Source organism: Podarcis bocagei (genome assembly GCF_964188305.1).
Source record: "Podarcis bocagei genome assembly, chromosome: Z".
Taxonomy (NCBI): domain Eukaryota; kingdom Metazoa; phylum Chordata; class Lepidosauria; order Squamata; family Lacertidae; genus Podarcis; species Podarcis bocagei.
In genome coordinates this window covers 16,248,150-16,266,930 of record NC_138140.1, presented here as the reverse complement: position 1 = coordinate 16,266,930, position 18,781 = coordinate 16,248,150, and the positions used below count along the sequence as shown (strand labels likewise).

Below are 18,781 nucleotides of genomic sequence, written 5' to 3'. Positions count from 1 at the left end.
ACTGACTGTCAGAAGCACTCCATGACTTCAGACAGCAGTCTCTCCCAGCCCTACCGGGAGATGCCAGTAAGGATTGAACTTAGGGTGTTCTGCATGCAAAGCAGATTCTCTGTCACTTAGCTATGGCCCTTTACCCACTACATATCTGATATCATAGGATGCCACCATTGTTGAGGAAGGTCAAACAACAGGCAGGGAAATTAATTAGTAATGCTCACTGCATAACAAGGCTTGATTCTTCCCTTTCTTTGAAATGCAGAGGAAATAGTTTTGGAGATGGTTTCCCAGCACATTACTGAGATGCTGACTGAAATGAAGAACCGGTTTACATCTAGTCTGGTAAGCAAGGATACTAGAGATTACAGTGGACAACCTTGACGCTTCAGTAAGAAGCCCTGTCTTTTCTATAGCTACCTAGAAGGGATAATACAAATAATAGCATCTGGCCTACAACAAAGCCACTGGGCTAAAAATAATAAACTAAAAAGATTGGAAGTTGCCTTCTGTTCCTCAGCTGTTTAAAGTCAGTATCTTATAGGACTGGCTCTAGGGCTTGGTCTTGTTGTGCACCTAAGGCTCACATCCCTTCAGGAGGGCCTACCTTTTTAGCTGCAAAGCCTACTGAATGGTGCATTTTGCTTATTTTTGAAAACTGCCCTGAGGGACTTAGGAAACACAGGAAGCTACAGTTAATACCATTGATATCCATCTAAGCTCTGTATTGTCCACAGATTTGGCAGTGGCTCTTCAGGTTTCAGGCCCACCTGGAAATGCCGGGATTGAACCTGGGGCCCTTTGCATTCAAAGCAAGGTGGTCTACCTATATGGCTTTGGCCCAGTACCTGACAGATATTAACTCCCCTTATGAACTTGCCTAGGTGCTAAGATCCTCAGGTGAGCACCTTCTCTTAGTCTCATCAACATCAGGAGCATGGCTAGTGGTGACATGAGATTTACACATTGTGGAATTCCCTTCCAAGAGGTTAGAGTGGCTCCCTTTTTTTATCCCTCCACTGGCAAGTTAATGAATTTCTATTCAGACAGACCTTTAGAAACACAGGCGCAGACAATGCTGATTGCTGGGCTGCTGTCTGGGCAAACCTAATTTTATTGCTGCTTCTACACATGTTTTGATGTATTTTACCTATGATTTTTAAGTAGTTTGTTTTTATTAACTTTGCATTTTATAATGGTGATTTAAAGGTTGGAAGCTACCTTAAATCCCAACTTGGGAGAAAGTTGGGAGATAAAAACATTAAATCAACAAACACCACTGAACCATGGCCGCATCCCTAAATGGTCAAAGAGCTGTGTAGAAATGTAACAAAACAGTAGTAAGCCCAGGGAGTTCTTCACTTGCCCTCTCTAAGCATGTCAAGCAGCAAGAGAAGAGAAAGGAGACACAGCAGCATCTTGCCTTATGCTACATCACTGAATGGCTGCATGGATTGGGTCCAGAAGGAGAAAACAAGTGAAGGAATTAGAGTGTGTCAGGAACAAACAAACAGGGTACCACTGAGGGCATCTTGCAGGGCTGTCTTAAGCATATCTGGCACCGTGGTGCAAAGCTCCCTCCGCCCCCCCCCCGTTTTTTTAGGGAGGACAGCGCTGTCAGCGGGGCTGGAGGAGGCAGGCAGTGGCTGGAGGACGGCTCTTCCAGTGGGGAAGAGGCGGAGGCTAGACGTGGCTCCTCCCGGCTCAGCTGACCGCTTCGTGCCATGGTGGCCACAGCAGACGGAGGCTCCGGGTGCAGCGCTGCTTTGGCACAGCATGGCGGAGTCAAGTGAGGGCAGCGAGCTGATGCCAGGAGGCGCCGTGTCCAGCTTCCACCTCTTCCCTGGTGCCCTCCAGAACTTGGCACCCTGCACCACTAGCCTCTATGGGTAGGACGCCCCTGGCATCTTGTTTAATAAACAAGATGTATTTAAAAACACCCTGTATTTAAAGCATTACAATGCCACTTTAAACATCCATGGCTTCTCCCAAAGAATCCTGGCGACTGTAGCTGGTTAAGGGTGCTGAGAGTTGTTAGGATATTCCTATTGCTCTTTCAGAGGGACTGACTGCTGAACCACTCTGAGAGAGGAAAAGGGGACTCCTAACAACTTGCAGCACCCTTAACTAACTGCATTTGCCAGGATTCTTTGGGGGAAGCCATGACTATTTAAAGTGGCACTGTTGTGCTTTAAATGCAGGGTACAAATGTGGCCTTTGACTCAGTACTTCAATCTTGCATTCATTAGTTTTAATTGTCAAGCTTTAAAGGGAAACAGCATACATCTGAAAGAGTCATAGGAGGACTGGCATAAAAAAGGAGCTACCTTAATTAAAAGAAGTTTAAAAAACAAAACAAAAACTGGCATCTGAAACTTGCTTATTTCCCCAACCAGGAAATAGTTGCTCTAGCAGAAAAGGCACTCTCTAAACTGCAGAAAAAAGGTAAATGATATCAAAACACAAACATCAGCTCTTTATTTTGAAAGCTCTGAATCTTCGGAAGTATTCTTTAAAGCATGTATCTTTTACCCCTACCTGCAGGGCTCCTTGCCTGAAATGAGACAAGTCTCACTCTAGAAGATTGCTTCTTTGCACTATTTGTAAGTCAGCAACAGCATTCAAGGAACCTGCCATATTTCAGGGAAATCTTAAACCTTCTATACACTTTTGTTTTACAAAACAGTCAATAAATATGAATACCAGATGAGAATATGTGGTCCTTCAGTTTGGTAGTCAATGCTATTTTAAAAATTAGGAAATCCAATCAAGGCATCATCTACTTTGTCCCTTGTCTGTGGTGTTGCAGAGGTATTCAGCTTCAGATGTAGATATTTAACTAATCCAATGAATTTGGGGGATTTTTGCTGATCCATATATTTTATTTTTACTTGCTCTTGAAACTCACCCCTTTCAAAAGCAGCTTGCCATACACAGTGGAGAACACTGCTATTTTAAGAGCAAGAAATCATGCCTAAAGCTCCCCTTTCTGCCTGCAGAACTAGTTCTCTGGATGCTAGTGAGAGAAAGCAGCTGGCAACCTGAAAGGAATTGTAAGCCAACTGATTATCAGTGTTTACAAGCAGTTGTCACCAGAATCATGAAGTGCCTCTCTTTTCATGGCTTATTATGCTTCCAGCTTACAAATATACAAGTTTGCATAGATTTTGAAGTTTATATGGATTTCCTCTGGCACTCAGGCCAATGGCTCCGAGCTCCTCTCTTAACTTCTGACAGCTTTGTATGTTCACCAAACTGATGCCAGAGGTGTACTTGTTACAGCTGTTCACCTTTCAAACGATTCATTCATTGTCCAGCAACAATGCCCTGGGCCTTGTTGGTTCCCATCTGCTGGTACATAAGCCATGTCAACATTTTGGCTGGCTCATGTTTCACTTTAGGGGGGAACAAGTTGTCTAATTTCAACAGCCTGTTTGAAAGCAGGAACCTGATTTATCTCAACAGGAGCTCAATGGTATGTAGAGTTGGCGAAATGTTCATATATTTTCAATATGATAGTACAGTCAGCTCTATGTGCAAACAAAGACACTATCTTCAAAAGTGGGGTTATGGGTAGAGATAGCTGTTTCTCTTCAGAGCATTTATGAAGAGAAATCATAGACTTCCTCGGAGTGGCAGGTGACGCACTAGTTTGGTTATTGGGCTTGTGCTATCTTTGAATGGTATATCAAATAGCAAATCTGAAGGCAACCAGAGCCAGTGTGGTGTAATGGTTAAGAGTGGTGGACTTGTCATCTGGCGAACCGGGTTCAATTCCCCGCTCCTCCACATGCAGCTGCTGGGTCACCTTGGGCTAGTCACACTTCCCTGAAGTCTCTCAGCCCCACTCACCTCACAGAGTGTTTGTTGTGGGGGAGGAGGGGAAAGGAGATTGTTAGCCGCTTTGAGACTCCTTAAAGGGAGTGAAAGGCGGGATATCAAGTCCAAACTCTTCTTCTTCTTCTACAGTTAAGGAAATAATTGTGTTTCACTGTGTCCCAAGCTTATGAGAGAGAGGCTCCAGGAAGCTGTCAGTTGCAGAAGCAAATAGAAGGGTTTCATAACTGAATAACTTGGGAGTAATTTTTGTATGGTAGCTGACCAAGAGCAAACAAAAGGGTCCAAGGGGAAAGGCCAGTAGGACAACTGATATTTTTACTCAGTCAGTGCTGGGCAGTACAGCAAGCAGGACACATCCAGAGATACTCAGATTTATTATTTCTTGGTCTTTGATTTTTCTTTGAGCGAGGCTTCCCACTGCTTCCTCGCCATCATGTACAGCCTCATGGCTGCTTGGGCATCCTGAATCTGAGAGAGAGAGAAATGAGCAACAAGTTTAGGATACAATGAATTAGTTGACTTTGTGTCAAGTGATGGAATCAACAGGATGAAATCTTGCCAAGTGACCTGACTGCAGGAATGATGTAACTCCTGGTTGTTCCCCAATTACTCTCACATTTCTACAAACAACAATGAGCAGCTTAAATGACAAAATTATAACCCTTCCCCTGATTTGGAAGGCTGGTACATTGCACATTCTACCAGCAAACAGCCACATCACATGAGGAGGACAAAAAGCATTTCATAAGGCTTGCATTAACTACTTTGGTTTTCATTTGAAAAAGAAAGGTGGGACAGAAATATAAAAACTTAATAGGAACATAAGAAGCCGCCTTATACTGAGTCAGACCATTGGCCCATCTAGCTCAGTATTGTCTCAGCTAACAGGCAGTGGCTCTCCAGGGTTTCAGACAAAGAACATTTTCTTAGTCCTGCATGGGATGATACCTGGGCCCTTCTACATTCAAATGAGATGCTCTACCACTGAGCTATGGTCCTCCCCATTAAAAAGCATAGTCTTTGAGATCATATAAAAGCTCTCTCTGAGGCATTTGTATTTTGATGGCTGTGTTATATATGCAAATTATCAGTCGATACGTGACAAGTACATGTGTGAACTCATCTTTATTTTAAGATTCAAACACATCATTTGTGGAAATGGCATAGAAAACTGTTGGGACACTTAAGTTGCAATCCTATATGCAATTTCCTGGGTGTAAGATATATTGAACCCAATCAGCCTTACATCTGAGTGGACATGGGCGTTTACTGCTGAGTATACATGCCTGAAACTGCACTGTAAAGTCTCTTTGACACTACTAAGGAAGAAAAAAAGTAACATGATCAGTTTTCACATTTTAGCAAAAAAATAAGCTAGAAACATAAGGTGTTCCATTTCGGTAAAGCTTAAGTAAAGTGGGTTAGATATAGGGCGGGGGGAGTTAGCAGTGTTAAGAAGTGATGGCCAGTGTACCAGTAAGAATTTATTAAAAGTTGTAATTTCTTAGAAAAGGAAATATAACCAATTAGGAGATAGCCCAGGGTTAAACAAGAGCTAGCTCCCCAGTAAAATAGAATACATTTCTCTATTATTTCCTTTCTGAGCCCGGAATAATATGTTACTTGCAACCAGAACCTAATGAAAGAATACCTACTGAACTGTGTTCCAAAGCTTGCACCTTCACATTCAGCAGTTTCTCACAGAGCAGCTTCAAAGATGGCCTCCCACTCTATATGAAAGGAGAAATCATGGTTTGAAGAGGAGGTACTGTGCTTGATTTCTTTGTGTTGCTGTGAGGCCACCAACAATTTGGCCTACACTAACAAATCCTGACAGGTTTAATTGTTGAGAAACCTCAAGAGATCCAAGATTACCACAAAAGCCAATCTGCTTTGGTCTTGACCATTTGCATTAATGGATGATGCACAAATCTCCCTTATGTCTGTTAAATAAAACCTAAAAAGCACACAGCTGGACAATGCCTTTTTACTTGCTACCCTGAAATGCAGGAATCCACTTCTGGTATTTGTAAATGAAACAAAGCTCCACCCTTCTCCCACAAAGTATATTTGTGCTTTTTTCCTCTTGCCTATCTTTAATTCTGTCCATTTGTCAATTACCATACTTTTCCATGTACAGTGGTGCCTCGCAAGACGAAATTAATTCGTTCCGCAAGTCTCTTCGTCTTGCGAGTTTTTCGTCTTGCGATGCACGGTTTCCCATAGGAATGCATTGAAAATCAATTAATGCATTCCTAGGGAAACCGCCTTCAGACCAGGTCCGGGGACAGTCTGTCCCCGGACCTCTTCTGAAGGCTGGGGGGGGGGGACAAGGGCTTTTCTTCCCACCCCCAGCATTTTAAAAAACCCCGGGACAGCGGAGGACTTCTCCCCTGTCCGGGCGATCTTAAAATGCTGGCGGGCGGCATTTTAAAATCGCCCCGGGACAGCGGAGGACTTCTCCGCTGTCTGGGGCGATTTAAAAGCCCCTGGGAAGGCAGGCAGGGGGGACAAAGACTTTTGCCCCCCGCCAGCCTTCAGAAGAGGTCCTGGACCTCTTCTGAAGGCGGGCGGGGGGCGAAAGTCTTTGCTCCCCCCGCCTGCCTTCAAAAACCCTCCGGGACAGCGGAGAAACGCGCCGTGTTTCTCCGCTCTCCCGGGAAGGCAGGCAGGGGGGAACAAAGACTTTCGCCCCCTGCCCGCCTTCAGAAGGTGTTCCCTCCCCGCCGCCCGGCTTCGGAACGATGCTCCGAAGCCGGGCGGCGGTGGGAGGAGGCTTCCCGCCCCACCGCCCGGCTTCGGAGGAGGTCCGAGGACAGTGGGGAAGACGCGCTGCGCTTCCCCGCTGTCCCGGATATTTCCCTATGGGCTGTCGTCTTGCGAAGCAAGCCCATAGGGAAATTCATCTTGCGAAGCACCTCCAAAATGGAAAACCCTTTCGTCTAGCGGGTTTTCCGTCTTGCGAGACGTTCGTCTTGCGAGGTACCACTGTATAAGACAAGGTTTTTTTACTCTAAATTTTGTTTAAAAACATATACATGGATAGTGAATGGGGTGGATGGGTGATTGGCTGCAGCTGTGAGCAGGAGCTTGTCAGCGACAATTGTTGGCTGCTAGAAGGGCTGCTTTGGATTGGCTGCTGCTTCTCTAATTGGGTTGGTGATTGGTTTCTGCAACAAACACTGCTGTGGATTGGCAGTTGCTGCCGCGATTGGCGGCTGCTGTTCTGTGACACGTGCAATTGCCAGTGGACAGCTTTTCTCAATCGGGTAAGAGATTTTTTGCTGAGGAAGGGTCTGTTTGCGATTGGCTGTCGCTGTGGCAAGTGGGCGATTGGCAGCTGCCGGCAATGGTCAGCATGGATGCTGCGTATGAGCGATTTTTGGCAATCCCTCCCCCCAGCTGTAAAACCTTGGGCAATCCTCCGCAAAAAAGCGGAGTCATCTTTCCCCCTTTTTCTGAAATTTGAGTCCCCCAAAATAGGGGGCGTCTAATCCATGGGGGCATCTTATAGACGGAAAGGTACGGTAATAAGTCAATTTTTCCCAAGTCCAATATGCTATAATCTTTTGTACCAAGCATTCTAATCTGCACCTTTCAAGTCCTTCCTGAATGTGGCTATAACCACATGCTGCTCCTAAGAAAAATCCAATTAGTGGTTTATCTTCCAAGTCCTGATTCTCTCTCTCTCTCTCTTTTTTGTAAATAATTTTTATTCATTTTCAACAGAATCCTCCAATTAATGACAAATCCAATCCAATCATTCAAAATTGCAATAATAATAATACCACCAATTATATATTCCAATATAAAAGTGACGTAACAGCCGACACTTGGACCAGAAGATTTGCCTAAGTAGAGCTGCCAGACCAATAAAACTTGTCCAGAAGGAAAATGGCAGCGGAATGATCAACGGCCCCAAGTTCTAGTAGCCTCCATACTTTTCAATTTAAAGGAGAGGGGAACCTTTTTTGGCCCAGTGGGCCAGATCTTTATCTCACCCCCCACACTGAAAGCCTGCTTTTGACAGGTGGGGGGGCCCGTGCACTGTCAAACGTGCTGTCAGGTGAATAATAGGTGGGCAATCATGATCAGCTGTCAAAGTTGGCCCACGGTAGTGAGAGGAGTCTGCTTCACCAGCGCAATGTTTGCAGGGAATGCACACAGGAAGCAGCACTCAGCAAGATTGAGCCCTCCCTCCTCCCCCACTCATCAGGATTTACAGGTGAAACCCCCTATTGGGCCAAGACCAGCCCATAGGGCGGAGGTTCCCAACCCCAATGTAGAGTCCGTTGATTTGAGATGGGAGAGGGGGGTGTCTCTCAGTTCCTACCTGGACTTCTTGTTTGAAAGGCTTGTATCTTTGTGTATCCCGGATTCTCTTCTTGGGGTGGTCAAGGAACAAGATCTGAAAACAGTCAAAAGGTTTCCACTGTGAACATTGCTCACGGTGTAATCGAGACATCGGAGTAGCACGCACAGTTGAAACGTGAACAGGTAACCTGAGTGAGAAGCAACTGGGCTTGCAAATTGCAATTCAAACTTCAGCTGACAAGAGAACAATCACAGCCCAGCATAGGACATCTCAGAGTGGGAGTCCTCAAGAGGAGAGGAAGCATGGCCTCTCTGGTTGAGTTCGGGGTGGGAGAAGCAGATGAAAAACTAGACTGGTTGCAAGTCTCTGAATACCAACAATGAAAGGCAAGGGTTGAAAGACAATGAGCCAGTGTGGTGCAGTGGTAGCATGTCAGACTATGACCTGGGATACCAGGGTTCAAATCCCCAGTCAGCTATGAAGCTTATGACTGTGATATTGGGCTAGTTGCTGCCTCTCTCAGCCTAACCATACTTCACAGAATTGTTGTAGGGATTAAATGAGGAAAACCACGTACACCACCTCGAGCTTTTTGGAGAAAAAGGTGGGATATAAAATATTGTGGAGGAGGGATTATTATTTTTGTTTTTTACTATGCTACATATTTTTTGTAAAAAACTTTTATTGTAAACTGCCCTGTGACCACCTGATGAAGGGCAGCATAGAAACAGATATATAAAAAAATTCAATACAAAATAATAATAAAGTTAAGGGCTCTGTACCTTTAAGTCATTGTGAAGAGCATGACCAACAAGGATCCTTCCTTGCAGGATGCTGGCCACTTCCTCCTGAACGATTTTAAAATCCTCACCTGAACAACCAAAGAAACACAGAGAAAAATGTTCTCAGCAAAAGCACAACAGGAGTCCACAGAAAAACACCACACAAGGGCCTTTCTTTCTTTTAATATATGTGTATTGATTTTTGAGACCATAGCTGTAAAGTCAGCACGATGTACAAATCAATCAGAAGAAAAACCCGTAACTAACCATAATTGTGACTGAGTGAAGTATAAAGATTGTTTACATCATGGGTAGGCAAACTAAGGCCCAGGGTTCGGATCCGGCCCAATCGCTTTCTAAATCTGGCCCGTGGATGGTCCAGGAATCAGTGTGTTTTTATATGAGGATGTGTCCTTTTACTTAAAATGCATCTCTGGGTTATTTGAGGGGCATAGGAATTCATTCATTTTTTCCTCCAAAATATAGTCCAACCCCCCCACAAGGTCTGAGGGACAGTGGACCGGCCCCCTGCTAAAAATGTTTGCTGACCCCTGGTTTACATCATCATCTTCTTCAATGTTAATAAATATGGAGCAATGGGTCAGAGTTTACACCAGAATGAAATCTGATCAGAACCCATCATCGACAGCAACAATTGCTAGCGAGGGGGACAATCTGGGCCTTTTTGAAAATAACAGGCATTTCATGGTTCCTTCCAACTCTACAATTCTCTTATTCTGATTCCCTCAGAGAACTACAATTCCCAAAGTGGTTAACAATCCCTCTTCCCAGGGAACTCTGGGAATTGCAGTTCTGGGAGGGGAACAGGGACTCTCCTAACAATTGTCAGTGGCTTGCACAAACTGCACTTCCCAAGATTTATTTTTTGGGGGGAGCCATGACTGTTCAAAGTCATAGAATGGTGCTTTAAATGTATAGTACAGATATGGCCTGACTCAACAAAATACAGCTCCTTACAGTCATACAGTGGTACCTCGGGTTACATACGCTTCAGGTTACAGACTCCGCTAACCCAGAAATATTACCTCAGGTTAAGAACTTTGCTTCAGGATGTGAACAGAAATTGTGCTCTGGCGGCGCAGCAGCAGCAGAAGCCCCATTAGCTAAAGTGGTGCTTCAGGTTAAGAACAGTTTCAGGTTAAGAACGGACCTCCGGAACGAATTAAGTACTTAACCCGAGGTACCACTGTAATATGAAATCAGTACACCCACAGAGCACCAACCTGTCTTTAGGTTTTCAGGCCGAATCCCACTGACGGCAGTCCTGTAGTCTGTCACTTTTTCCATTGCCTTGACATACTTGTCGTAAACGCACTTGCCAAAGAGGTTCACAATGGACACACGGGCCACAATGCTGTCTTTGCCTGTGGGTCCCACGCCCACCATTTCACAGTCCATGGCCACAGCTTTGGTTAGGCTGCCGAAAAGGAGAGAGCCTTATTATTATATTAACCAGCTGCTTACCAGCTGCCTCCACAGGACATCAACGTTTCTGGGGAAAGGATTTAAAGAGCTCTTTGCCCAGAACTTGGCCCTAACTGGAGAGAGCTTATTTCCAACATAAAACAGGCTGCACAGCTAAGCAGCTGCAGTGTTAAATCGGTCTGACTGGAAAATTGATTAATGAAAGCTTTAATTGGGGGGAGCCAATTAATTTAGTGGGTGCATTTTCAAAAAATTAGGTTATAACATATAACAACATTGCACACACATTAAATATCCCACGCTACAGAAGACATTACATCTAAAATAATATCCAAATAATGTAGTAAATTCCTGTACCAGACAACCATTTGTATAGAAGGCAATACACAGTTTATGTTTTACCAAAATGTTTTATAGGGGTGGGTGTTCCCTCTGTTTTCATTTTAAGCCGTATGCATGATAAAGCTGAAGAGAGAGTTGCAAGAGTCTTTATGCTTCAAACATTGTGGAAATCTTATTTTGTTAGTCAATTTTCCCATGTGTTTTTTGCCATATTTGCTTTGCCAATCTTTTCATGGGAATCAATACTAACTTAAAGTTAAACCTCTTAATAAATCCTCTTTTACTAGTGGCCAGGCTTGTAATAATGGGATTCTGAAATAATTTGTAAGGTGCTTCTTCAACAAATTGACAAGGACAAATTTTCAAATGGTGGTGCTGTGTGTTAAGAGCATGCTGGTGTTTCTGTGCGCGTGCATTTTCACTCCCAGGCTATTTTAGTTCCAGCATATTAACTGTTAACAGGCACAAAACAGAAAATATTGAAGATGTTGGTTTTTTTCTTTTAACAGTGAGAATCAGAATTTCCCCCATTAAACCGTAAGCTCTTAATGTCTCATACTGCTCCTCTGTTGAATTTTCTTTTAATAAAATGAAGATGTAGTTAATGAATCTATTTATCCATCAATTCAAAGGCAGTTTAATGTTCAATTAATATTGCTGCAACAGTTCAAAGCCACGTGCTATTAAGTACAGTGGTGCCTCGCAAGACGAAATTAATTCGCTCCGCAAGTTTTTTCTTCTTGCGAGTTTTTCGTCTTGCGAAGCACGGTTTCCCACAGGAATGCATTGAAAATCAATTAATGCGTTCCTAGGGAAACCTCCTTCAGACCAGGTCCGGGGACAGTCTGTCCCCCGACCTCTTCTGAAGGCTGGGGGGGGGGGGAACAAGGGCTTTTCTTCCCACTGCCAGCCTTCAGAAGAGGAATACGGAGTTTGACAGCTGTCAAAGCTGTCAAACGGACAGTTAAAAGTTGAAAAATTGTCATCTAAGATCCCTCTGGATTAAAATCAGTTATAATTGAACTAAAATCGTTGGAAACAAGGTAACAACAAGTCAGAGGTTTGTTGGAGAAAGATTATTAAGTAACCAGATTCCCTCTAGGGGGAATTCTGTGACATTACAATGGCTGTGGATGGAAAGTTACTAGTGGAAATTGAAAGAATGTTTCATTTGGTGGGAATCTTACAAGAGCAGAGTCTGGCTATGAATAAACAACTCATGACTTTGACTTCTGGAACAAGCAGCTCTGCTGAATGTATTGAGGACCTGAATGAGAAAGAATCTGCAGCTGAACCGGAAATGATATCTCAAGAAGTGGAGGAGACTAAACAAGGAAAAGAGAAAGTAAATATGGAAAGTACCAACCAGAAGCTTACACCAGTGGAATATAAGCAAGGTGACTTTTGGATTACATCGACTACAAATCTGCGAAAGATGCAAAAGACGAAGGAGGAGGCCCCGGGAGTATATGGAATACAGGAACTTAAAATAAAGAAGAAATATGATTGGGGCCTCCACTCTGACTCTGAAGATGTAGGGCTTGTGGAACTTTTGCAGCAGCTGTTTTTAAATGCCCTTGTGGGAAGAGAACCTGGTTTGATGGGGACAGAACTCCTTCGAGATTCGACGACCAACATAAAGGACTACCAACAAGACCGGCGGAGAGGGACTGAAAGAGACTTGAAAGCCTCGGACGTGAGGAATCCAGGCTAAGAACTGTTATTTGGACATGTATTGGGGAAGGGACGAAAACCGGGGATGGGAGGGAGGGAAGAGTAGAACTTTAAAAACACTCAGGACTTTTGGGTTTAGTTAATATGACTTTTATCTAAGACAAAATGAGAAATCGATGGAAGGGAATTTGAGTCCAACTTAGAAAAAGCTTATTTTTTACAAAAGAAGTAATATTAAGATGGTTAAGAGGAGAAATTTTAATTTGCTGACACAATTATGGAAATTGGGATGCATGAAGGGGGGTGGGGGGAAGTCAAGGAACAAGGTTAAGAAAGTGGGATTTTCTGAAATTATATATGTTTTTGTCTTGTCTTTTCTGTGTGTGTTATGTTGTTATAAAAGGTGAAAAACCAATAAAAATTATTTTAAAAAATAAAATAAAATGCTGGCGGGCGGGAGCGAAGCGTTCGCTGCCGACCCCCAGCATTTTAAAATCTCCCCGGGACAGCAGAGAAATCTCTGCTGTCCCGGGGAGATTTTAAAATGCTGGGGGTCGGGAGCGAAGCGTTCGCTGCCGACCCCCAGCATTTTAAGATCGCCCGGGACAGCAGAGACTTCTCTGCTGTCCCAGGGAGATTTTAAAATGCTGGGGGTCGGCAGCGAACGCTTCGCTCCCGCCCGCCAGCATTTTAAGATCGCCCGGGGCAGCGGAGAAGTCTCCGCTGTCCCGGGAAGGCAGGCGGGGGGGGGGGAGCAAAGACTTTTGCCCCCCGCCGGCCTTCAGAAGAGGTCCAGGACCTCTTCTGAAGGCCGGCTGTGGGCGAAAGTCTTTGCTCCCGACCGCCAGCAATTTAAAACAGGTCCCCGGAGATTTCCCTATGGGCTTTCGTCTTGCGAAGCAAGCCCATAGGGAAATTCGTCTTGCGAAGCGCCTCCAAAACAGAAAACCCTTTCGTCTTGCGGGTTTTCCGTCTTGCGAGGCATTCGTCTTGCGGGGTACCACTGTATTAGCTTTACTGAGAAACACTTACCCTTCAAAAGCCTTTTCTTTAACCAGCGTTTCTTCTGCTAACTGCTGGGGTCTGACCTCTGGTATGCCCAGATTTCTCCGGGCAATTTTTGCTGCTTCTGGACCCATGGCTGCCTCGATATCATCAGGATCAACATCATCAAACCAGATACTAGAAGGGAAAGCAAAAGACAGGTGACCAAAAAATGCACAAAGTATTAACCAGGCAGAAGAGTCAAACAGCTGCAATGAAGATGGGTGATTTCATGTTTCCATGTAGCCAAGGAGCTCATTTGGGCCACTCTTTATCACTTAGCCTTGCCCACCTTATAAGGTTGTTGTGAGAATAAGAATGGCATAATCCTTTGTATACCTCCCTAAGTGTAAGCTATAAACGTGATGCATCTTCTTCAAGTAACTCAGATTTAATAAGGCAACTTCCTTATAGGTATAGGTTACAACATTTGGGGCTTTTTAAGTTTAGAGATGAGGCAAGTAAGAAGCAACATGATAGAAGTGTATAAAATTATTTGTAGTATGGAAAACGAGGGCAGGGAATGGATCATATCTGAATGGGGTGTCCATAGTGTCTGTAAAAAGTGTGACTGGTAATAGAATCGGTCCATGCAGCACAGATTCTATGTAAACATGTTTGATGAACATGCCCATAAAAATTTCAACGCTGCAAATCAGATGTTGACCTCAGTGGGACTGCTGTGTCTTAAAGAGTTGCTACCCAACTGATCTGCAAATTTAAACATACACCCAACCTCCACCTGAAATATGCAGCAGGTAGTTTCACAAGTGGCTACAAGTGAAATTATTTTGGTTCTGCCTGTTGCTAAGCTCCTACACAGGAAGATAAGAAGACCAATGGCTCATCTAGCTCAGGATCCTGTTCCCACAGTGGCTAACCAGAAGCCTATGGGACTCCTGCAAACAGGAACTGAGCACAAGGGCATCTCTCCCCTTGAGTGATTTCCAGCAACTTGTATTTGGAAGCATTACTGCCTCCAAATGTGGAGACAAGAGCATGGCCATCCTGACTAGCAGCCATTGATAGACAAATTCATGGAGAAGGCTAATCCTCTCTTAATGTCATTAAGTTGGTGGCCATCACTGCCTCCTGTGGAAGGGAGTTCCACAGTTTAACTGTGTGCTGCATGAAGGAACTAGGGGCCTATACATCTGCAGCTGGTGCTGAGAAACCTGAGCTCTTTTGCCAGCTCTGCCTAAAAATCATTAAGCACAAGGCTGTAAAAGACTTACTCTGCTGGCTTTGGTTCCACTTCTTCTTCTGCTTTCCTTATTTTCTCTTTAATGTCCCCATAGTTCCTCTCAACATTGCCCCTTCTATGGCCTCCCTTGGGCCCTTTTCCATCCTCCTGGGCCTGGTGCGAGTTCTTTCCATGTACAGGCTTTTCAGAGCTTGCAGAAACTGGATGAGCAAAATGTTCAGCCTGATTCTTCTTGGCCTTTTCTGGAGGCTTGGATGCCAGCATCCTCTCACTTCCGTTTACCTTTGGCATTTTGAGGGTAGCTCCTCCCTCTATGGATTTGTTTTTGCCCTTGGAATGTGTGCTGGGGGCAGTAAGAGCGGAATCCAGAATGGCAGCCTTTGGTTTCAGAAGCTGAAAAACAAACCAAGAAACGCAAATCAGCGCAATTCCAATTTGGTGTCGGCAAACAGAGACTTCAGCCCAAGCAGATTCCTATCTGGTCCCCATAACACTCTCACTCCTCAACAACCACACTGTAATCTCCACCAGGAAGGCTAACAATAACTACAGAAGACCAAGTGAGGGTTTAACATAGGACTTTCACAACCAAGACACGCAGCTATTGTCATATCCTCTGGAACAGGTTGGTGCAATGTCTCAGACCAAATGGGCCGCAAGCATACTTCAACACAGAATCTGGGGGCTGCACAATGAATTAAATTTCCATAATGTAAATTAATGTGTTTGCAATATAGTCAATATTATTTAATATATTTAATTAAATAGGCAATTAGCAGATTTAACATATTTATTTATTAAACAAATCTAATGCACAAGGGGGACGCGGATGGCGCTGTGGTCTAAACCACAGAGCCTAGGGCTTGCCGACTGGAAGGTCGGCAGTTCAAATCCCTGCAACGGGGTGAGCTCCCGTTGCTCGGTCCCTGCTCCTGCCAACCTAGCAGTTCGAAAGCACGTCAACGTGCAAGTAGATAAATAGGTACCGCTCCGGCGGGAAGGTAAACAGCATTTCCATGCGCTGCTCTGGTTCGCCAGAAGTGGCTTAGTCATGCTGGCCACATGACTTGGAAGCTGTACACTGGCTCCCTTGGACTATAGAGCGAGATGAGCACGCAACCCCATCCACGACTGGACCTAATGGTCAGGGGTACCTTTACCTAATGCACAAACATATGTATGCACGTTCGTTAACAACGCAGACATCAAATGGATGTCTGGGGTATAGAATTCATCACAATTTGGATGAGGTTGGTTGTTGGCATCCGCAGGCAACTCTGCTAAGTTGTTTCAAGTTTTGGACTTTATGACGTTCATGTCCGAAAATGCTTGTTCACAGACACACACACACCCCACACTTCTCTGCACCAAAATTCCTTTCCTTCCCCCACCAACTGGTGCATCCAAAAGCTCAATCTTCTCTGTATTGCAAAAAAAGAAAGCAAAGTATTCCATACTGAAACACAGTATTCCACACACACACAGACAAGATACACAAAGACACCCCCCACTTCTCTGGGGACGCAGCCACGCTCCAAGCAGGTCCAAGTGGTGGCCTGTGTTCACCACACAGAGCACCTGCAGCAGCGGCAAGAGGAGGAGGAGAAACAGCACACATATTCGCCACCATGTCTGCGCTGCTCCAGCTGAGGTAGAGGATGGGGAGCTGAAAGACCACCAAAAACAGCCTCTGGGGCCGCATGTGGCTGCATGTTGGACCATCCTGCTCTAGAAGATAAAGGCTCACAGATAGAAAACAGAGAACCATTGTCCAGTCATACCTCCTGCAAGGCCTTCCAGTTGCACGAAACTTCCTGAGGATTTTTCGGAGGCATATCTGCCATGGCTTTGGAATCCTTTTGTGCTTTCTTCCTTGCCCCTTTGATTTTCTTTTTCCAAAACAATGTTTTCTTCTTCTCCTTCCTGTGTTGTTTTTTTAAATTTTCTGATATACTTGTGGAGTTGCCTGCTGGGACTTTTGATTCTTTGGTTCTAATTTTTGCCATCCTGACATGACAGTCACTGACCTCTCACCACAACCATTTCTGAAATAAAAAGTCAAACTTTATAACCCATGTATAACCCATGTAGTACAAATTTAGGCACTCCACAATAATAACAACATAATCTTATGTATTTAGTTATTTCATTTCCCCCCCATGGTCCAAAAGGCAGTCTACGTGGTCATATAATCACTAAAAAAACAAAAAAACTGATACCCTTTGCTCATCAATTACACATTTCAAAACAACCTAAGATCTGTCTTTTAAAAAGACTGCCAGAGCGATAAGACAATGATGTACAGTGGTACCTCATGTTGCGTAACCTCCAGGTTACGGAATCTCCAGTTTACAGCCGCGGCAAACCTGGAAGTACCAGAACGTCTCAGCGGCACGCACAGAAGCAGTCTACCGCCGCGCACGCCTCTAGTTGCATAAATTTTGGGTTGAGAATGGACCCCCAAAATGGATTACTTCCATAACCCGAGTTACCACTGTATGTCAATTGGGAGTGAAACATTGCTAAAATGTTTCTTAGGCTATACGTACCTAAGAAGCCTAAGGATTTTTTAAAGGATTTTTAAATTACATTTTTCTCTGAAAAGCCTGTGGGGAAAGGCTAAGATTTGTCCTCATAGGCTACAAATTCCAGTATTCTAAGACCATAACCCTAACAGTCCTGCTTGGATCCCCTCAAACCAATTTTTGGAAGCAAAAGGAGACAAAGCAGACCCAACCCTCTACGAATGTCAAATGATATGCTCATACACCACATTGCACATTTGGGTTCTGAAAAACATTCGAAAACAGAAGCATTTACTTCCAGGTTTTTGGCATTTGAGAACAGTGGAGGGGTTCGGGAACCAATATTCCACTGTATATGAAACTTGGCATCTGGAATATGAACATAAGAGTCCTGCTAGATCAAGCCGAATGCCCACCCATATTATTTATTTATTTATACCCTGTCCTTTTCTCCGATGGGACTCAAGGTGGCTTACAGATAAAAACATGAACCACTAAAAACATAGTGGAGGGGATCTAGTCTCACAGTGACCAACCATACATACATAATGGAAAGCCCACAAGCAGGAGCACCCTCTCCTCCTGCAGTTCAAGCAATCGCTATTCAGAAGCATTACTGCCTCCAAGCTGTACTCCCTGTAATCTGCAAAACTGTGCACCTAGTTCACTTGGCGGTGGGGGTGGGGGGAAGAGAGCATTTCTCAATAGCTCTGCTAGATCCTGGTTGGTTGTAAGTTTCTTTTGGCTGCCATAGGCCAGATAAAGGTAAAGGTAAAGGTCGGACCCCTGACCATTAGGTCCAGTCACGGACGACTCTGGGGTTGTGGAGCTCATCTTGCTTTATTGGCCGAGGGAGCCAGCGTACAGCTTCCGGGTCATGTGGCCAGCATGACTAAGCCGCTTCTGGCGAACCAGAGCAGCACGCGGAAACGCCATTTACCTTCTCGCCGGAGCAGTACCTATTTATCTACTTGCACTTTGACGGGCTTTCGAACTGCTAGGTGGGCAGCAGCAGGGACCGAGCAACAGGAGCTCACCCCGTCCCAAATAAAGTGACTAACCAATTAATAATAGATTCTGTGGCAAAGCACTGAAAAGATTGCACGTGGGAGGTGCTTTTGCACATGAAATGCATGCATTAGAAGAGGTATCCCACCTTGGATCAGGTTGAAACCACCTAGTGGGTCCCAACCCAACAGCTGAAGACCAGAGCATTTAGGATATTGGGAGGCAATCAGCATCACTTAGGGGGCGTCCTATATATATATATATATATATACACACACACACACACACACACACACACACTAGTACGTATATATAGTACTTTCTTGTTTTTAAAGGAATAGCCCCTCCCTGCCCAAATCGTCCTGCCTCTTACAACTTCAGTTCTCCCAGATGACTCATAATAATGATAATGATGATCTTTCAGGTAAGGCAGCGTGCACAAAGATCACTTAACTCAAGGTGCTTCGACCCTCCACTTACCCAGCGCTCGGGCTCCGGCTTTGAGGCTCGCGGGTCTCAGCACGTGGCAACGACGCGCTCCGGCTCCTGTAACACGCCTCCTGCCGAAGAAGCAACGAGTTCCCAAGCCTGACGGAAACCGGAAGTG

General features: G+C 44.6%; 2 protein-coding genes across 6 annotated transcripts in view; one reads left to right on the top strand and one right to left on the bottom strand.

Moving 5' to 3' along the window:
- Positions 1–2,707, top strand: part of STKLD1 (serine/threonine kinase like domain containing 1) — a 27,639-nt gene extending 24,932 nt beyond the window's left edge. For all 5 annotated transcript variants that reach the window (XM_081179206.1, XM_081179207.1, XM_081179204.1 and 2 more), the window contains 3 exons: positions 260–339; positions 2,391–2,439; positions 2,539–2,707. In XM_081179206.1, coding sequence (XP_081035332.1) covers positions 260–339; positions 2,391–2,439; positions 2,539–2,552 — 143 coding nt within the window. In that variant the 3' untranslated portion in view covers positions 2,553–2,707. The remainder of the gene's footprint in view (positions 1–259; positions 340–2,390; positions 2,440–2,538) is intronic.
- On the bottom strand, positions 2,450–18,781 carry REXO4 (REX4 homolog, 3'-5' exonuclease). Its single transcript, XM_081179240.1, has 9 exons — positions 18,655–18,781; positions 16,423–16,686; positions 14,673–15,034; positions 13,426–13,575; positions 10,176–10,369; positions 8,932–9,020; positions 8,168–8,242; positions 5,490–5,564; positions 2,450–4,302 (listed from the first exon to the last, which is right to left on the bottom strand). The coding sequence occupies exons 2-9, from the start codon at positions 16,645–16,647 to the stop codon at positions 4,210–4,212; spliced, it is 1,263 nt and encodes a 420-aa protein (XP_081035366.1). The 5' UTR covers positions 16,648–16,686; positions 18,655–18,781; the 3' UTR covers positions 2,450–4,209.

Excerpts from the sequence above, each read along its gene's own strand:
- REXO4 (XM_081179240.1), bottom strand. The coding sequence starts at position 16,647 with ATGGCAAAAATTAGAACCAAAGAATCAAAAGTCCCAGCAGGCAACTCC. Across the intron at positions 10,370-13,425 it reads AAAGAAAAGGCTTTTGAAGG|CCTAACCAAAGCTGTGGCCA; the intron begins GTAAGTGTTTCT and ends CCTTTTCGGCAG. Across the intron at positions 4,303-5,489 it reads AAGCTTTGGAACACAGTTCA|ATTCAGGATGCCCAAGCAGC; the intron begins GTAGGTATTCTT and ends TCTCTCTCTCAG.